Source organism: Leptonotus elevatus, chromosome 20, assembly GCF_054856555.1.
Source record: "Leptonotus elevatus isolate MCC_2025b chromosome 20, RoL_Lele_1.0, whole genome shotgun sequence".
Classification (NCBI taxonomy): domain Eukaryota; kingdom Metazoa; phylum Chordata; class Actinopteri; order Syngnathiformes; family Syngnathidae; genus Leptonotus; species Leptonotus elevatus.
This window is the reverse complement of record NC_141258.1, coordinates 11,454,079-11,473,098: the sequence shown is the minus strand read 5'-3', so window position 1 is coordinate 11,473,098 and position 19,020 is coordinate 11,454,079. Positions and strand designations below refer to the sequence as shown.

The window sequence follows — 19,020 nt, the reverse complement described above, 5'->3', positions numbered from 1 at the left end:
CAACCTTTAATTTCTTGACAATAATGTTATATATGTGACTTAACATGACATTCTGATTAATATTACATTTGTGGAATATGAGTTATGAAGCAAAATCCAGCTGTTTTTATCCATCTCAGGGGGCGGCCATTTTGACACTTGCTCCATTTAATTAAGTTTTAACTAGACTAGCAGCCTGAATAACAAGATGTGTTCAAAAGTTAAGCTATATAGTTATGGAAATAAGAGTTCCAAGCAGTAAGAGATCCTCAAATTGCTTAAAAAAACATACAAATTTACAACATAATATCTCATCAATAAAGTACACAATATAGCATGTTTCGCTAACAGTGTATAGCAGCACGATGGCCTAGCAGTTAGCACCACGTTTGCCTAATCTTGACTCTGGCCTCCCTGTGCTTGTATGGATTTACTCCGACTTTCCCACCCACATTCCACAAACTTGCACGTCAGGTCAATCAAAGCCATAAACTTGTTGTGAATGTGAGCAGTTGGCTAAATGTGGCCTCTTACCCAAAGTCAGCTAGCCGAGGCTCCTGCTAGCTCACCACGACGGTCAGGAGGACGAGTGTGAGACGAAATGGATGGAAATAATTGGACTTGACAAATATACAAAATGAAAAAGACAAAGTAAATTACAGATATATATTTGTTGTTCTTTATTTGAGTGTCTTGCCATCGCTGTGTGTCCAGTCTTTGCAGTCATTTTGTATTCGAGGAATGACTTCAAAGGTCAAGACAATCTTTCGGCTCCTGTGGCTGAAACCAGCGTTATAGAAGAACAAAAATCAAAGATGAATGTTTCACCATTGTCTCTTACGTACAAACTGTACATTTATATACTTTACATACATCTTCAACATGTGAAAAAAAAAGAAAAAAGAAAAAAAATATTCAGCTTGGGCGGCATGCTGAACTCAAGTACTGATTCAGTACACAAACACACACAACATACGCACGCGCACCACACGTGCATACAAACCCTAACACACACATACGAGACCACTTTTTTTTTCTTTTTTTTTTTACAACCAGTTATTTTCCCCACACTGTCTTTTTCTTGTGACAAACACACGCACACACACAAACATGCAGCCAACAATAATACACTGCAGAATCAGCTTGTGATCCTTTGCACATACTGTACTATTCTGATACATCCCATATTGGTTCTTATTTTTGCATTTAACCACAAGCACATACCTTGAACATGAATATACAGTATGCTTCTAAACTGCCCGAGACTTATGTACTTAAAAATAAAACTTCACACAAAACCCTAAAAAAAACAAAACAAAAAAAACAGCTAATCTAACTAAACACTAAGCTGTCATAGCAGCATTTTCAGGTGGGTGTAGTTAGCTCTTTTTGCGTATATAAAACAACACAGCACAATATAACACGGACGGACGACATGAGAGTGAATGCAAAAAACTGTAAACAAATCCTTTTAGAATTACAGTATTTATAAAAATATAATATTTACTGAGTAACGTCCGCCCCTGCGACAGTTGGAAGCAGCAATAGAGGCGGAAACATCCGGCACACTCGGGGGAGAGCGCAACCGAAGCTTCCGATGTCGTTGACCGACAAACTCACAAGCGACATACACTGTAAATAAACAACTGTATAATGTTTATCATACAACTTGTAAGGAGATGTTTGCTTCTTGATTTTCTTCTTCTGCAGTGCAGTGAAAAATGCATAAAAAGACTTACAATATTTGGTCATTTTGAGACGGCGTGTGTATGTGTGTGCATATAGGCTACTATGTGACACATGATGTGCTTGTGATTTCAAATTAATTACTTTGTTTAAAAAGTAATTGGAAAAAAAAGAGCCGTGTCTTCAGATAGAAGCAGCTTGTAGCGGTTTCGACATTTACAAGCAATTAGCACTGGGGTGGGGATGCTTTTTCAACTTTTAAAGCGGACATACTCGTTCTATGGAAAACCGACTTGTGCACAAATAGTTGAGCCTCTGGAGTGCTAGAACTAGCGTGGTAATTTTTTTTTAAACCCTTCATTTATTCTGATTGAAGAAATGATATGTCCCTTTAAAGTCGGTTGGGGCTATACTATAACACTTGTATATTTTGTTACGAGTTCTGAGATAAATTGTTCCTCCGAGGTCTTATGAGTTTTTACAATTGCATAGCAGCCCAGAGCCAACAGCCAACAGGTTCCCCACCCCTGCTTAAGAAGGACGTTGGTAAAGAACAGCATTCATGATCAAGTCAACAAATCCCCCGCAGAAATATGGGGTTTAAAAACAATACCTTCTCTTCGCTTGCGTCTGTCTGAAAATAAGAAAGCCAGGGAGGAGGCTAATGTGATGATGGTTACCAGTCACTTCCGACCTCCACGTGCAGACTGGCTTAGCAGATTTAACACTAGCGGATTGTTGTTGTGTGCGTTCCAGTGGAAATGTTTTAAGAGTTGCAGTAGTGCGTCAGGGCTCGTATGCGTTGTGATGAGGGCTGCGCTATTCGTACTCCAGGAACTGTTTATGGTAAAATAAAAGGTACCTAGAGGAAAAACAAAACAAAACAATTAATGACATGTATTACAGTGACTCCCAAACGGTAGATTGGAACCCAAAAGTGGATTGTGGTGCCAATTTGTGGACAGATAGTAAAAATTTGTAGGGGGGTCATCGGTTTACAACCATACAGACAAAGGACATTTTAATATTACAGACGTTAATGTGAACAATATTTTTTGCAGTTAGAATACATTTAGTATTTGCACTGTATGGATAACCAAAACTGCCAAAATTGAAAATAAATAAATGACTAAAAGTGAAAATAAAAACAGATATAAAAAATTAAATACCAATAAATAAATATAAAAGGAAACAAAAACAACAAGTCATGCCATTTCACTTATTAAAGAACTCGAGAAAATTGGTGATGGCCTCTACCTCACCCTCTTTAGGTTTGTACTGTCCCAAGTTTTAAATGCAGTATTACACCTATGTGAGAAAATATGTGAGACAACTCGACCAATTTATGAATTTCCAAACCAGAAAAAAAGCAGCGGTTGACTGTATTCAAATAAAATGTGATGGAAGTGTTGATGGAATGTTCGGTGATGGCTCACCCTTCACTATCCAGCACGGCCTCAATGCTGGCCTTGGTGATGATGGCGTCGTCACATTTGAACCACTGGTCCTTGTGCTGCCTGATAAAGGTGGTGTAGTGGCCGCTCTCTAGTGTTCCCTGGTGGTTAACCACAGCAAAAAGGCTATATCTGATTGAGACAGGGAAAAGGGAGAATTGCCACATCAGCAGCTTGAAAATCTATACTTGAGAAGCACTTGGGGAATCTGTGACCAGAAAATTTCCGACAACACATTATCGAAAGTGGAAAAATAAAATGAAATATTTATAGAAGAGATGAATGGTATTTCAATTCATTTCAATGGGAAGATCGTGTTGATGTACTGTTACACTATGTCACAGAATAATTGAAACTCATAAATCATGGTACCACTGCATTATTATCCCAGCTAATTTTTGGTGAGCGGATGGCAGGCAGGGCACATACAGGACATAAAAACAACCATTGGCATTCACATGATAAGGATTTAATGAGAGGGCCGGTCGATAGGGTCTCAATCCGATTACTGACAGGCATGATCTTAATGAGCCACGCTTTTGTGACAATAGATGTTAATGAAGGTGCTAAGATTTAGGACATTTGAAGACTGAACCACTGATGAGCCTACTTGTTGTCGTTGTTGAAGGGCTCCACGGTCTGCTGGTACTGGCCGTTCATCCTGCTCTCTTTACTGAAAGGCACAACGCAACATTATTATTCAGCGTGTTCTTAGTGAATCTGAATGCATAAGGAGGCAGTAATCTGTGAAGATGTACAATTGGATGTTCATAACATGTCATTATAACCTTTTCAAGTGAATCGTATTGATCAGTTCTCACCTGGAGGCCATAAATGGAGTCATGTCCAGCTCCAAAGGGAAAGAGACGTAGGTTGTGATCTTCCTTCGTAGTTTGGCAGAATGCTCAAACCGCTGCAAGCGCACGCAAAATAAATAGGAAGCCAAGCAGTTGAAGGCCATGTTGAAAACTCTTACTTTGAGGTGAAAGCAGGCCACGATGGGCAACTTCTTCATGGTCAGCTGTTTGGTGGACTCCTGGTAACTGTGGCAACCGCTGCACTTGATCTTTGCGCTGCTGCCAAGGTGTTCTGGTCTGGTGAACCTAAACGGGGGAAAGGGTGAAATGGAAGGCTTGTTGGTATGTGTGTGTTCACTGGATGATGATGAAAATGCTACTCTCTGAAGAATGTGAACTAAAAAGTCCACTGACCGTTCTAGCATTGATACGGCATTAATAAAAAGTATTATACAATAAGTAGAGCAACTTTTCACATATATTTGTAACTTGTCCTTCAAAGCCTTCAAAACTGGTATTTTCCCATCTAAAATGTTATTGCAATTTATAGAGATGATAGAAAAATATTATGTGCAATTTAACAATGTAAAATGTAATCAGTCTGTGCTTTGTCTTAAATTATTCAAATTGTGTATTAACTCATTCACTACCAGCCATTTTCACTGAAGCAACCACCTTCGCTCCCTGCTGTTTTACTGGATTTTGACTGATTTTGCAAGGCCCAAAGAATATTGTGTGCTAAGATTATAGTATCTTCTTTCATTAGGAAAAAAAAGTACATTTGTATCTGTTTCCGTTTTGCAGTAATTAGCATTAGAATAATAATAATAATAGCTAAGTTTCATCATTATTCACAAATCTGTTTAAAGCTGTGGGGAAAAGAGCTTTTTGTAACATGGCACTGGTTGATCTCTTATACTCTGCTGCTATCTGCTGGCCGCTTTTGCAATTACTACCATTGCTTCACCCGTTGTCTGCAGTTCAGAGGCTGCATCAAAGCCTTCTGTATGCTCTAGCATAAAAACAAAAACATTGTTGTGTATGAATGTATAAATATTTGGGACACTTAAAACTTTCCAAATACAGGGAGTCCTCGAGTCATTAGTCGACGAAAATGCATACTGATTTAGTCCCAGTTGTTTATTAATGAGAGTCTTGTCTAGTCTAGTTTCAGTCCGATAAAAAATTGTGTTGACGAAATTATTTTTGTTTTGTTTTCGTTGACGAAATTAACACTGGAGAAAATCCCGAGCAACTTCTGATTACTGTGGAAAAATAATCTAAAATAAAAATGGTTTGACACAAACAAATGACTACAGTATCAGAGAGCGCAAATGCCATCAAAGAAAAACAAAACCAAACCAAACTCAGGCTACCTTCGTAGGCAGTCTGTCAGTGTAGTGGCTCCAGTGGCGTGACTCTCTCCGTTTAGCGTTGAGCCATCTCCGCCGGGGCTCAGCGGCCAGAAGGGAGTAGAGGAGCCCGGCAGGTCCAGGCTGATGTCCCAGAACGGGTCGATGGTTGTTGAGACACCGCTGCAAGGAGGATAAAGACACATGTAGGTCTTCTACAGTATATACACTCTCAAGCATTGCTGTTTTGTCTGAATGACATTTTTCGATCTTATGAGGTGCACAGAGGTGAAACAATACCTGTGTGGGAAGATATTCCACAATGCGGATTATGGAAAACTAACTTTTACTTGTTTTAATTTAAAAAATAACAAGCATATGCCAACATTTTGATTTGCAGATACATACTTTTACTTTGCCTACATATAATTTCAAATGCATCGAAATGGCAAACCATACCATGCAATAGTGATGGACAAATGAAGCTTCATGAAAGCTTCATCAAACACTATTTTTTGACTCCTCTAGATGGCAATATTGGTTTAATGATGCAGTGGAAACGTAATCACTTTCCATTGCACCAGCCTTTATATTTAAACCAAGAGCACCATCTAAAGGAGTAAAAAAAAATATTGCAAATGCTTCATGACGCTTCATGACGCTTCATGAAGATGTATTTTCCCATCACAACCCTAGAACTAAAATCCTGTACTGAATACTACTATTGAAACTCAAATCAATTCAAAGAGTTCCTTCTGAAACAGTGTGGGTACTTTTTGATGCCATAAAAGAGCAAACAGTGCACTGCAAATGAAGCTTTTCCTAGTGGCTCAGTATCATAATAAATTATTACACAGCCTGCTTTAAAAAGTCTTTTGATGACTTATTTAGTGTGTTTTACGCCATGCATTTTAAAGACAATAAGCGAGTGATCGCGTTTGAAGTCCAAGTTGGCATCTTTGATTTGATGTACAATTAATGGAGATGAGTGATGAAAACATTTTGGCAACATTGGGAATGATTTTCTCCAGTACGCTGATAAAACTAAATACTTCTGTACAGGTTTGTGAAGCTTATAGTTGCAGTTTAACATTAGTGAAAAAAATAATAATTTGGGGGGGGGGGGGGGGTAAGCCTAACAGATAATTGGATAATGGATGTTTTGTTTTAAATGTTATTTATTTTTTCATTTATTTTGTTTTATTTATTAATTGATTTATTTGAACCACCGTACCAAACGCTTGGTAGAAATGAAGAATACTGTAGTGTATATGTATAATGTTTCAATCGGCATCTGAAAGCAAAAACCTACACTATCTGCATGAAGAGCCTGTATTGTTTCTTAACACCAGGTGGTGCTACAGATAAATTTTACAGCATTTCCCGTCTCTTGCTGCTGCAGTAGATTGTGTATTGCGATGATGTGCATTATGAAATTGAGGAAGAGCTACACACTTACTGGCAGACTTGGCAGGTGACATCAGACTGCAGGCCTCCTGTGAAGATTTGGTCAATGATGCAGTTACAATGGTTTGGGTTGTTGGCTTTTTTCCCGTTGTCATCTGTATGAACACACACAAACACAAACCGACAGGCGGCTTAGAAACTGGACACACACAAACACACACAGCAAGGTATATGAGGCTTAAGAACTGTCACACAGATTCTCCATCGGTTTTACATTCCCAGCTTGTCCTCTATTTTCTCTCTCATGTTTTTCCTGCATCTGCTACCCCCCCCATATGCTTCTTTGTAACAACTGTCATTGTGATTTTTCCCCCCCTGAAGTTTATCATCCTTTATGCTTATAAGAACATTTGATTTGATTTGAAGTGCTGCAGACAGCGGGAGCGAATCCTAGTTGATGATTTCGCATTTTCTGCAGTATTATTTTATATATATATATTTTTTTAAATATTTATAAAAAAAAAGAAAAAAAGAAAGCAATGATGACATGTTGACTCGGTAAGTCTGCCAATTGCCGAATGAACAATACTGAGCTCCCCCCAAAAAAATGTAATTGCACATCCACTACAGTAGGGGGCAGTGGCACCCTCATTGTCAAAGAGTCCACAAAGAAGCTTCAGCTCTCTTGCAGAGGCGTACCTATTGCAATTTTATAGACAAATGATACGTATATAGCCGAGGCAGAGAGTTTGGGGTAGGGGGAGAACAGGATTTACAAAATAACTTTGCCTGACCTTTGCAGTGTCTGTGTAGGACGTCAAGTGCAGCGATGAGGAACTCGTGTGCGTCCTGCTGCTCGTAGCCAGCCAGGTGACGGGCGTGAGTCCACACCAGGTGGAGCAGACGAAACGGGATGTGCGGTGAACGATGGCCTGAGTAGAACTTGTGAGATACCATGTACAGTATTAGGAATCAGTGATATGCCAATCTCCAAATCATTTCTTAGCTGAGATCAATTTAAAAACATACCTCTTGGAAGAGTTGCGACATCTCACACACCAAGCAGGAGTTGCTCTGCATTTCACATTTGTGTCGGTCCGACAGGAAGAAGTCCCGCAGCAGCGGCGTGTGTGTTAGCGCCTGGACGATGCAGTTCATAAAACACGTGTTGCCGAGGTTGATCAGACCGCGTAGACCTGGGAACAGAAGAGCGAATACAGAATGAGGGACTGCCACAAACAGATGAAGTGCTTTAAATGATTGAAATGTAATTATTCACTGTCATTTGCAATTATCATCTAGAGCAGGGGTGGCCAAGCAGTGAGAGGCTAAAAGCCACATCGTACACATGCGGACATAAATTACCCCCGTCCCGTCCACTCCCCTCACTCCCTTTGCTCTTTTGGATATTTTGACAAACTCCCCTTTATTTTATGCTCTTTTAGCCTGTGAAAATGTTCCAAGCATATTCATGCGAGTACTTCATAAATTTTGTTAACAACGGTTTTTACTTTTCTGCCTGACCTTTCAAAGTGAACAACTTGTACTTGCGAAGTCGCCTTCGGAAATTCCTGGTTGATGTTTGCATGGAGTGAACTCAAGTGCCGCTGAAGATTTGAAGCCTTGCATTGCTCTAATGATGCATAACATAAAAGGCAAAATGGCTTGGAAGTCAACCGTAAATTATTTTTGGCAATAATTCTAAACATGAGATTCTGATTAATATTACATTTGTGGAATATGAGTTATGAAGCAAAATCCAGCCGTTTTTATCCATCTCGGGGGCGGCCATTTTGCCACATGCTGTCAATTGAAGATGACATCAATGTTGCTCAAGGTTCAGGCAACGACCAATCACAGCTCACCTGTTTTCTGGACCTGAGCTGTGATTGGTTGTTACCTGAGACGTGAGCAACTGTGATGTCATCTTCAATCGACAGCAAGTGGCAAAATGGCCGCACCCTGAGATGGATAAAAACGGCTGGATTGTGCTGCTTACTACTAACACAATATTAACCAGAATACCATATTTAGACCAGTGGGGCTGCTAGAACATATTATTGTCAACAACAAAAAAGAGGTGTTGACTTCCCCTTTAAAATGTCCTGTGTTCATCTCCATAATTTAGTTTTGGATTTTTTTCCCTCCCATTTGGAGAATTTGGTAGACCAACACTACTCAAGGGTTATTTCCTCCGAGTCATTTGAGAATGCGCGATATGCTCATAGTTGGCACCTTGATTGACGAATGTCATGGCCACGTTCGAACGAGCCCTAACACACACTGTGTGCCCATATTTGGAAGTGCTGAAATAGCAGCCTACCAGGAAGTAAAAACTAAGTGAGGCTTTTCCCCAAGAAATACACTGCACCACAAAAAAAATAAAAATTAATTGTGGGGAAAAAAAGATACTAGTCATTAGCTGCTCCACAAAAGTGAGTTAAGATGTTAGAAATCAGTTTTTGTGTATCTGGCTTAGTGGCATTTTGGTTTGCAGTGGTTCATGCATGTACAGCGTTTTTGTCTTAAAGGAATACATTTGGTTTGTAATGGCACAGTCTCAGCTGACTCATACTCACCTACTTAGAACGCCAAACTAAACAAGAGCCCTATAACTGGAAAGTAGACAAACTAAACAGCAGTAGCTTGACAGAACTGTCTAACTGCTCAATAGTACCTACTTCTCAATTCTTGACTGAAGCTCTCGGGTACCCTCATCCAAAGACGTTTGCTCAAGGGGGGTTACAGGGCTTGTTGGATTTGCTAATTTGCCGGAGACACAGTGGATTCGGCGCTTGTTAGCCTCGGGCTACTATTTCTGGCTGCTGCCTGCTGTTCGATTCAGTCTTGTTTAAGACACGAGGATTTCCAGTATTTATTTTCTACTGCTAGTAATTGAAAATGTATTCATTAAAAAAAAAACAGAACATTGATAGTATTTATCCTTCTTGTAATGATAACATTTTTTTAAATTTTGCTTGAAAAAGATATTATAAATTTATAACGAATATACTTGTGTAGATTATGCTGAATAATTTGAGTTACAGTATTTAAAAATCTGAATTTAAATCATGTTACCGGTGTTTGGGCATCCCACAGCAATGCCCAGGTATAGTACCATAAAATTGGCTCCTTAGTTACAATCTTATTGGAATGGATAAGTACATTCTATGATTTTAAGGTGATTCTGGCCATGGTCTGTCTTTATGAAAATAAAAGGTCCAATTTTAATTGGGACAGTCTCCTCTAATTGAGTTAGAATTTTAAGGATTTTTTTTTTTTTTTGCGCATGCAAGATAACATTAGTGCAAAAACTGATTTGCTGAATGCGGCATAATTAGCATTTCATCTGTGAGGTAAAAATAAAAACAAGTGAGAAAGTGGGTCATAGCGTAAGCACTTTGCATGTACATTTTGAGAGGGTCGCTAACCAATAGTACAGTTGGAAGTGATTCTCCTCCTCTTGGGATTGTGGCGGAGAAGCTCCAGCTCCCTCTTGGTGGGCTCCCATGACAAGTACTTCTCACCTATGCCTGCAACCACCACAGCAGCATACAAAACTTCATTTCCAAGGTCATACATCAACATCAATCACAGTGCCCCAATTTTTTTTAGCCATGCATGCATGTCAAAAAATTTGATTCTCATAAGAATTGCGATTCTTATTTAGTACGACTCGATTTTAAATGTCCCCAAGTCAAATTTATTTAAATTATTTTATACTGTCTTGCCCTTGTTTGTGTGTGCCTGTATTGGGAGCGCTCTTCATGTTGTACACGATTTGGCCTCTTAGGGGCAGTGTGGTTCAACGCGTTCTGATACATCGTTAAGTTGTAGCCACATTAAAGAGAAGGAAAATGTCACGATCAAGTTATTACAATAAATATGTTTTTTGTTTTTGTTTAGTTTTTTTGCAGCGTAGGAAGAGCATATGCTGGTGAGTATTGTTAAGATTTTTTTAGCCATTAAAAGTACTGCGAGTAGTGTTCTAATTAGCATTAACGAGTCAGGCAGAAATCATTGTCAATCAAATCATTCTGAATCAAAAATTAATTCTGAATCAAAAATCAATTCTGAATCGAATCGCAGAGAATCTAGTCGTGAGATTCCCACCCCTACTAGTTATGTTAATTTTTTCAAGCAGCCAATGTGATATACAGTGAATAACATTTCTTTCAACTATTATTTTGCCTTTTTAACAAAACAAAAAAAACTCTGTCACACCATGGGTTTTTCTCCCTTTAATACACATAGCAGTACAGCTAAAGCTTCAATGGTATTTTTGGCAATTCTTTAGACTTGCTTAATAATGTTGAATCTATGCATGACAATTTGCAACACAGTTTAGAAGCTAATGAACCATTCTGAGCAAAATGGGAGCATTTCCTGTGAGTGATCTTTTCCCTCAGATCTGGGTTAAAATGTGAGTTAAAATGCTTTCAGACCTTGCATTTTCCAGGCTTTCCTTTGTTCCTCTTTGGCAATCTGTTCCATGTCTTTGTCGTAAATGTAGTCTTGGCACATGAAGCAGTAAATCCCCCCATACAGCAAGTCAATAGCTGCAAAGTCAAGACAAGGAGAGGGTGAGAAAAAGAAGCCCAAAAGAAAAAAATGCACAAGGGAGAGTTTTTTTTTTTTTTATTGAAATGCTGGGTTGCTCTCACAGTTTATCTATTTTGTTTGTCAGAGGGTAATGGCGGGCTGTGAGTCAGTGTGAGCTGTATGAGCTGCGAGATGATTCATCTCTTGTCTTATCCTATTCAGGCAATGTTGCTATGGCGTTGCGATGCCAAGTACAATGGGCTTATCGGCTGACATATCTGCTATCTGTTAACACCATCCAGTAGTGGCGGAGGTGGCGAGAGCAAAAAGGAGTCAAAAGGTGAGAGTGCTAAAGGAGGTGTCCCCTCTCTCTCTCTTTTACTCTCTCTCTCTCCCCTTCCCCTCCTCCTCTAATGCCGAATTGAACCTGTGCTTCCAATCATTGCCCGACAGCTACCTGTTTGCCGTCACCATGACAACCTGGCCTTCAGCTTCCTTTGCCTGATGCTGTAATTCTCTGCAGGTATCGCTGAATCATACTGAGAGTGTTTCTAATATTTTGTCCCTTTCATACCTAAATATGATACAGAAACAGCTCTCGGTATGATGCATGATGTCATTTTACACGACTGCATTCTGCAACCGCAGTAGTACACATATTGTTGATGAATAGCACTTAAAGGAAGTGGAAAGTGATCATGATAATGCTTGTAGTACAAAATGTGAAGATATATGAAAGCCCTTTATGATTCTGAAAATCAAAGCCATCTTGCAAAAAGTGTTTCCCACCCTAGCGCAAAGTAGGACAGATTCCCCCAACCCCTCCGCAGCCGCTACCTCTCCAAAGTAGTCAGCTGATGTGAAACACTGCTCTGATGCATGGAGCTGAGGGAATAGGTGGAAGGCCTCGTACAAAAACGGTTATTATTATTCTGTTTAATGTACAGATGACAACACTGTCAAATCGACTTTTGTTCACGCGGAGCTCCCAAAATAATAACTCTGTAATGTTAATTAATATGCATGGCCACAACATTCAAATAACCTTTGTCGACGTATAAGAATACAAAACTTTAAATCTAATTTTCTGCAATAGGCTGGCAACTAGTCCAGGTTGTAACTCGCCTGTCGTCCCTAAGTCAGCTGGGAGAGATCAATTTTGCTGGTACAATTTTTTTTTTATTATGCATGGACTAATTATGCAACATTGACACCCCAATAACTTGTGAATGAAGTGTGAACTTGGTAAAGTAATGTGCTAGTAAGTACATTTGTTTATAAGCATGCACATTGATGTTATATTTGCACATGGGTTTGTCCGATGACGCCCATTTTATGAATTATCATGGGGTGCGACCAAAAAGAAACTGACAATTTGGGACTTTTATCTAACTAATTATAGTTATTATTAATTGTTACCACAAAATTGATATTTTCTTTAGAATTTTACTTGTGTGTGGCTAGCTAGCTTGTTTTGTTTGAATGGCTAATTGTTAGCATCATAACTAAATATTAAGTGAGGCGACCAACCATCATCTGGTGAGACTATTGTAGAAAGCTTTTTAATGATAGGTGTACTGTATGTCCTAAATTATAGATAATTGTAGTAAATAATAATAAATAATAATACTTGATTTGTTTTTATAAGAAATTAACTGCGCTAGGCCTGGTGAAATCCTTATCCGTCAATGACCCACATACACTTACTGTCCCTTAATAATGCTAAAATGCAAATGTTGCGACCGTGAACGAACTCTGACGTGAAATCAACATTCGCTAGCGTTGCAAATGTTCACCCCTCGGTGGGATACGGGCTTAAATTATTGTTCACTGTCAGCCCAGCAAAAAAATGGATGGACGTCTATAGCCGTCAATGGCAGTGAATGGGTCATAACATTACCTGTGCAGTAAACAAAGGTTTTATGACGGTGACATATTATTCATCCATTTTTGTTATAATCACAGGTGAGCTGAAGCCTATTTCCATGGACTATGGCGAGAAAATGGACACCTTGGACTAACGTCAGCCAATCACAGGGCACAAAAGACAACTGCAGACTCGCATTCACAACAACTAAGGACAATTTAAAGTCTTCAATTAACCTAACAATTCAAGTTGAATGCCTTGTCTGCCAGGTCTTTGGGATGTGGGGTGGAAGCTTGAGAATCGGCAGAAAACAGGAAAACATGGAGAACATGAGAACAGTGAGGCAGAGGTGCTAACTATTAGGCAATGTGCTGCCTGGAACAAAATGTTCTAAGTATAATTTAATATCTCAACAGGAAAATGTTTTGAAAGACAACCAAAACAGTTGATAATGTATTGTGGCCATGCAGTACATTAAAAGAGTCAAAAAAGCACCCCCCCCCCCAAAAAAAAAAGAAGGAAAGCTAGCAGTAGGAAGGGGGAGGTGGAGGAGCTTCGCTAAACGAAGGCTAATTCCACAGGGTTTGTTAAAGACGACTTAATTACTTCCTCAACAGTCTACGGAGATCTGCCCTCCTCCCATTTTCTCTGTTATACTTCTTCTTTTTTTTGCGGCAGCTAACCTAATTAGGCACACAATTACACCTCCGCAATTACACGCGTGGGGAACACACAAACACACCAGAAGGGGTGTTTTCCTGAGCCAAAAAGAAAAAGAAGCTACCAAATGATTCAGAACATCTGCCGAAGTGTGCTTTGTCATGCACACCCGAGGTGTCTCTGCTGCGGCACCCGGACAACCCCCACTCCCCTAACACTGCAGTATGATGTTCTTAACGTACAGCTGCAAAAGCCTAATTCCGTTATGCTGGTCGTGAAAACAAAAGAGCTGAGAATACAACATTCAGACATTTTGTGCGCGCTACTGCACGTGATAACATTTTTACATCTTAAAAAATATGCCCAGAGCGCCATTTGTTTCATCTTCTACATTTCTCTGCATGTTTATCTACAGCAGTGGCATATCTAACGCCCAAAGAATGAAATTGCATTCTGGAACAATAACAAAGTGCAACAATAGATTCATGTTATGACGTAAGAGCAAGACGAGAATCTGAATCAGATTTATTGGTCAAGTACAGTATGTAAAAAAACAAAAACAAAGAATTTGTCTTCACAGTCGCAACCTGTCCGAGGAACATAACAATTATATAACAATGACCAAGAGAGGGAAGCCTGGAGGTTCACTAAGTAGCGGCCCGAGTTTCTTAGATGACAAATAAGAAAACAGGAGGAGGGCGGGAATTCAATTTTAAATTGAAGGGCAAATGAAGAAGGCGTAATGAGACACATTTTCCTGTGACATGCTTTCGTCAAAATACTCCAAGGGTATTCCCATCTCATGCAAATTTAGGGAGTGGCTAAAGTGAGTGTGAACTGCGCAGCACGCAGAAGCTCCCATATAACCAGCGTTGGTTGCATTTTCACTTGTAGAGGCCGCGGCTTATCACTGAGACGCTGGATTACACATCCTCTGATGAACTGAGCTCCTCTGATGTATCTTTTGAAGTCAAAATTGGCTTCAACCACATGTCAAAGCCAAAAAGCTAAGCAGCGCTGTAGTGTTGGAAGCACGTATTCGCATCAGCTAACAGCATTATCAAGTGGTAGCTTCCGTGAATAGGCACATACGTGTTACATGGAGTTGTTCACGTCATAATGGGGGGGGGGGGGGGGGGGTTCACTACATGTACCACATACATGGACACATACACTGAGAGGCTAATTCCGTGCTGAGATTCACACTGTGTCAACACAGCTGCCACATCTGAGTGTGTGTGCACCATACCTAGGTTATGTCGTTTGCTCTTGGCATGCTCATGGATGTGTTTTTTGGCAAAGCAGGCGAAGAAGACGCAGTAAAGGCAGGAGTGGAGTCTGCTGAGGTGAGCGCCGCACATGTGGCAGATGCATGACTTGGCCTGAAAAGGGGGCGGAGTCAGGGGTAAAAACAACAGATAGGCAGTGTGATTAGTTAAATGCTGTTTAAAAACATGCTCTTGAAGAGGCAGCTTGATTAAAACTAATGTGCTGGCTTGTCTACTGTAATTGTAAAGGAAACACAAATTCGGACTTGTTTAGGACTAAAGTGCAGTTCTCCTCACCTTCAGATAGCATCCCTTTTGTTGGCCACAATTAAGACTATTATGCTTCCATTGAACTACTTAAAATGTTTCACATAGTTTAAAAAAATATATATATATTAATGAAACAAATTAACTCATTCACTTCCAGCCATTTTCACTGAAGCAACCCCCTTCGCTCCCGGGAATTTGGATGGACTTTGACTGATTTTGCAAGGCCCACAGAATATTATGGACACCTACCAAAAGAAAGATTAGAGTCTCTTCTCTCATTAGAAAGAAAAAGTATATTTCTATCTGTTTCCATTTTGCAGCAATTAGCATTAGAATAAAGCTAAGTTTCATCATTATTCACAAACCTGTTTAAAACTCTGGGGGAAAAGAGCTTGTACTGTATTGGTGATTCTGAGTTTGATAGACAAACTACATATTACGCATTTGTAGCCCGTATGCCTTTGCTGAGACAAACACGGTCCTTTAAAAAAAAAAAATCTAAATAAGTGTCATTTCAAGCCCATTTTTGTACAGTAACCTTTTCCTGTGTGTTTTACGTGAGACAAATGAGTCAACGACTGAATGAACAGAATGGAAGAAAATGTGGCAGCTGCAGCCTTGTACCATTCGTGTAATCATTGTCATTCGGGACTTTGCTATACTGTATGAACAATTAATTATTGCGCGGACTGATGTAATGCTGCAGGTAGGTTGTAGACGACACGTGATGGGCATGCCAGTGGATGGAGAGTGTTCGAAGCATACAGATGAGACGGAAAGACAAGGGCAAGGGGGGAAAAAACAGAACAGTGTGTCCATGTTTCAATGTTGAATTTAAGGTCAAATTCATTAGTCTTACTGGTGGTCAGCTACTGAGTGATGGAAGCTGTAATACAATATAAAGCGCTTGTCTTCATGAGGGCCACAAGAGAAAGGTAGAGTACATCCTGGACTGGTCGTCAGACAATCACAGGCCACATATAGACAAACAATCATTTACACTCTTCAATTTGGAGTCTTCAATTAACTTAACAAGCATATTTTTTTGGAAAGTGGGAGGAAGATGGCGCACCTGTCGAAAGCCGAGGCAGGTATGGGCAAAAAACATGCAAACTTCCCACTGGAAGGCTGGAGTCGATATTAGAAATTAGATGTGATAACCAGTAACTCACTGCGGGTTTTGTCAAAAATTAAAAGTTTGTTTTAATTATTTTAATTGATTTCATTGGTATAATGATAACGATTTAATTAAATCTGCTAATGATTATTTTAATAATTCAATAGTTGATTACTTTTTAAATTAATCTGATTAAAAACACCCATTTTATAGAAGTTACGAACAATGAAGCTTTTGTTGTTGTTTACAAATTGCCTTTGAAAATACATGGATGCTAGATTTTCAAATGATTTGTGACTTTACGCCCGCTTGGCCATCATTGGCTGCAGGTGATCACATTACATTGCTTGGCCTATCTGTGCTGCAGGGAATTTGGTGCGGTCAGTAGTCGACTTGCGACTCTTGTAATGAATGGTACGTCGTGTGATTTGATTTCTCCACTATTTTAATCCCTTCATACTAACTATGTTAAGCAAAAAGAGAAAATGGTCAGACGAATATGTGCAATATGAATTCACAAGAACGTATGGTGTTCCACAGGGCTCAATTCTGGGGCCTAGGCTGTTTTCATTGTGCCTGCGGTGCTGCCCTTGGGTTCCATCTTAAGAAAACAGCGGTGGTTGTTTTAGTTGAGTGATGGACACCTGCATGATTTGCAACACCAAGTTGAGCAATTCTAGTGCAACAGACCTCACAATCTAGTAAAACTGTTGGAACTCTTCTTCTTAAAATGCATGGAGATGGGGACTAGAATTCAAGGTGAAGAGAGCCAGATTCAATGAAAAGGCTGTTCGCCCTGCCCTGTTTATTTTGTTCACCAGTAAACCATATACTTAACATAACATATTTTATTTTTCAATGAAGAAGGTTTCAGTGAATGTGCATTGGTAATTGGCGGGTTTCAGTAATCAGTAAATTATGTCTGCTGGCCCTCCTGTCTTCAAGAGACTCAAGCAACACTTGGAGTGCCAAGCTAGTCTGCTTCGTGGGTGGGGTGGCGGCAACAGACCTCACAATATAGTAAAACTGTTGGAACTCTTCTTCTTAAAATGCATGGAGATGGGGACTAGAATTCAAGGTGAAGAGAGCCAGATTCAATGAAAAGGCTGTTCGCCCTGCCCTGTTTATTTTGTTCACCAGTAAACCATATACTTAACATAACATATTTTATTTTTCAATGAAGAAGGTTTCAGTGAATGTGCATTGGTAATTGGCGGGTTTCAGTAATCAGTAAATTATGTCTGCTGGCCCTCCTGTCTTCAAGAGACTCAAGCAACACTTGGAGTGCCAAGCTAGTCTGCTTCGTGGGTGGGGTGGCGGCACAAGTAAAGAAATGGGCAATTATGAGACGAAAGAGACCTTGAAAAATATTTACTCTGCTTATTTAGTATGCATGCCTTTGTCCTATTTTCTTTCTGATCCCATCCAGATAAGCAGCCAGGGATGCTGTTTGCTCTCCAGCACATTGGATGTGGGAAGCATGCAAACAGACACATAGATTGGATACAAGAATTGAATGTGCACAAATCTACATGTGTGAGTCACATGCGCAAAAATGGGTCAACAAAAGGATGATTGATGACTGCAATCAGTAGATGTGGTCACGATTTAGACTGTAGGAGGTGGGTGATTCATTATGGTTTATTTAAAACCTATAAATGGCCATAAAAGCGAGGGAAGACCCATCTGTATATGCTGTTGCGGAGAACAGATGGCTTGAAGATGCAGTGCTGAGGCAGGGATGTTGTCGGACACGTAGTACCATTTGATTGTAATGTTTTAGGGAGGTCCTGTTGACATTCTGCCATTGGTGTACCGAACGTGTTTTTTTTTCTTCTTCTTGGAAGGGGTTACTGCCCACAGACGCACACGCGCGCGACCTTTCACATTCTCTCTCACGCATACACACACTCAATCACACATCTCTTCCGTTAGGTGAGCCCGCTACGTTTCCCAGTTTCTTGTTACCTTGCGTTTCCTGGTCTCGGCCGAACCGCTCCATACGAAACACTGATAAATAGCCCTCAGGTTCTGCTTCCAGTTGTCCACTTTGAAGCAGTTGACATGGGGGCAGCCCGCGGGACTCATGATAATCACAGCATCAGGCTCGGCTCTCCACTGGGCGAGGAAACCTGTTCAAAAGCCTCACGCCAGTCCAAAGCCCGGACTGACTGGCTAGCTTGCCAGGTTCGTTATCCACCAATCGCCGCGTTATAGCTAACTGGACATGTTCTGGTTGTAGTTACGGCGACACGTACAGAACACTGCCGATAATTCCTGTGTTCCAGTTTCGGAACAAACATATTACCTGTCAATTCGAACCCATTGCGATGCCATGAATGCAGCTTAACCACATTCGTTTAATTACATGTTAGCAAGCTGGCTAAAGTTGGTTAGCGTAGGAATTTCCAACAGTAGCTTACACGGTGAGTGTGGACCTACCCCGTTCATAACGGCGGACCAATCAGGGGCGACTACTACTCAGGATTGGCGTATGCCAACTGTTCCAGCGGTTAAGTCCCGCCTCTTCGAAGCGGATACTGCTCCTCAATTGGTCCAATTTTCCCAGAGGCGACATCCGCCTGTGTGAAGGAACTCATTGGTTTAGATCGTAAATCACC

General features: G+C 40.2%; 1 protein-coding gene across 1 annotated transcript; it reads right to left on the bottom strand.

Moving 5' to 3' along the window:
- Nucleotides 1-635: 635 nt before the first annotated feature.
- usp22 (ubiquitin specific peptidase 22) lies at nt 636-18,854 on the bottom strand. The gene is made up of 13 exons (XM_086065091.1): nt 18,368-18,854; nt 14,994-15,126; nt 11,121-11,234; nt 10,107-10,208; nt 7,705-7,871; nt 7,470-7,617; nt 6,728-6,830; nt 5,293-5,451; nt 4,096-4,222; nt 3,941-4,032; nt 3,730-3,792; nt 3,102-3,251; nt 636-2,527 (listed from the first exon to the last, which is right to left on the bottom strand). Exons 1-13 carry the CDS (start codon nt 18,485-18,487, stop codon nt 2,485-2,487), a joined length of 1,521 nt encoding a protein of 506 aa, XP_085921217.1. The 5' UTR covers nt 18,488-18,854; the 3' UTR covers nt 636-2,484.
- Nucleotides 18,855-19,020: the final 166 nt, after the last annotated feature.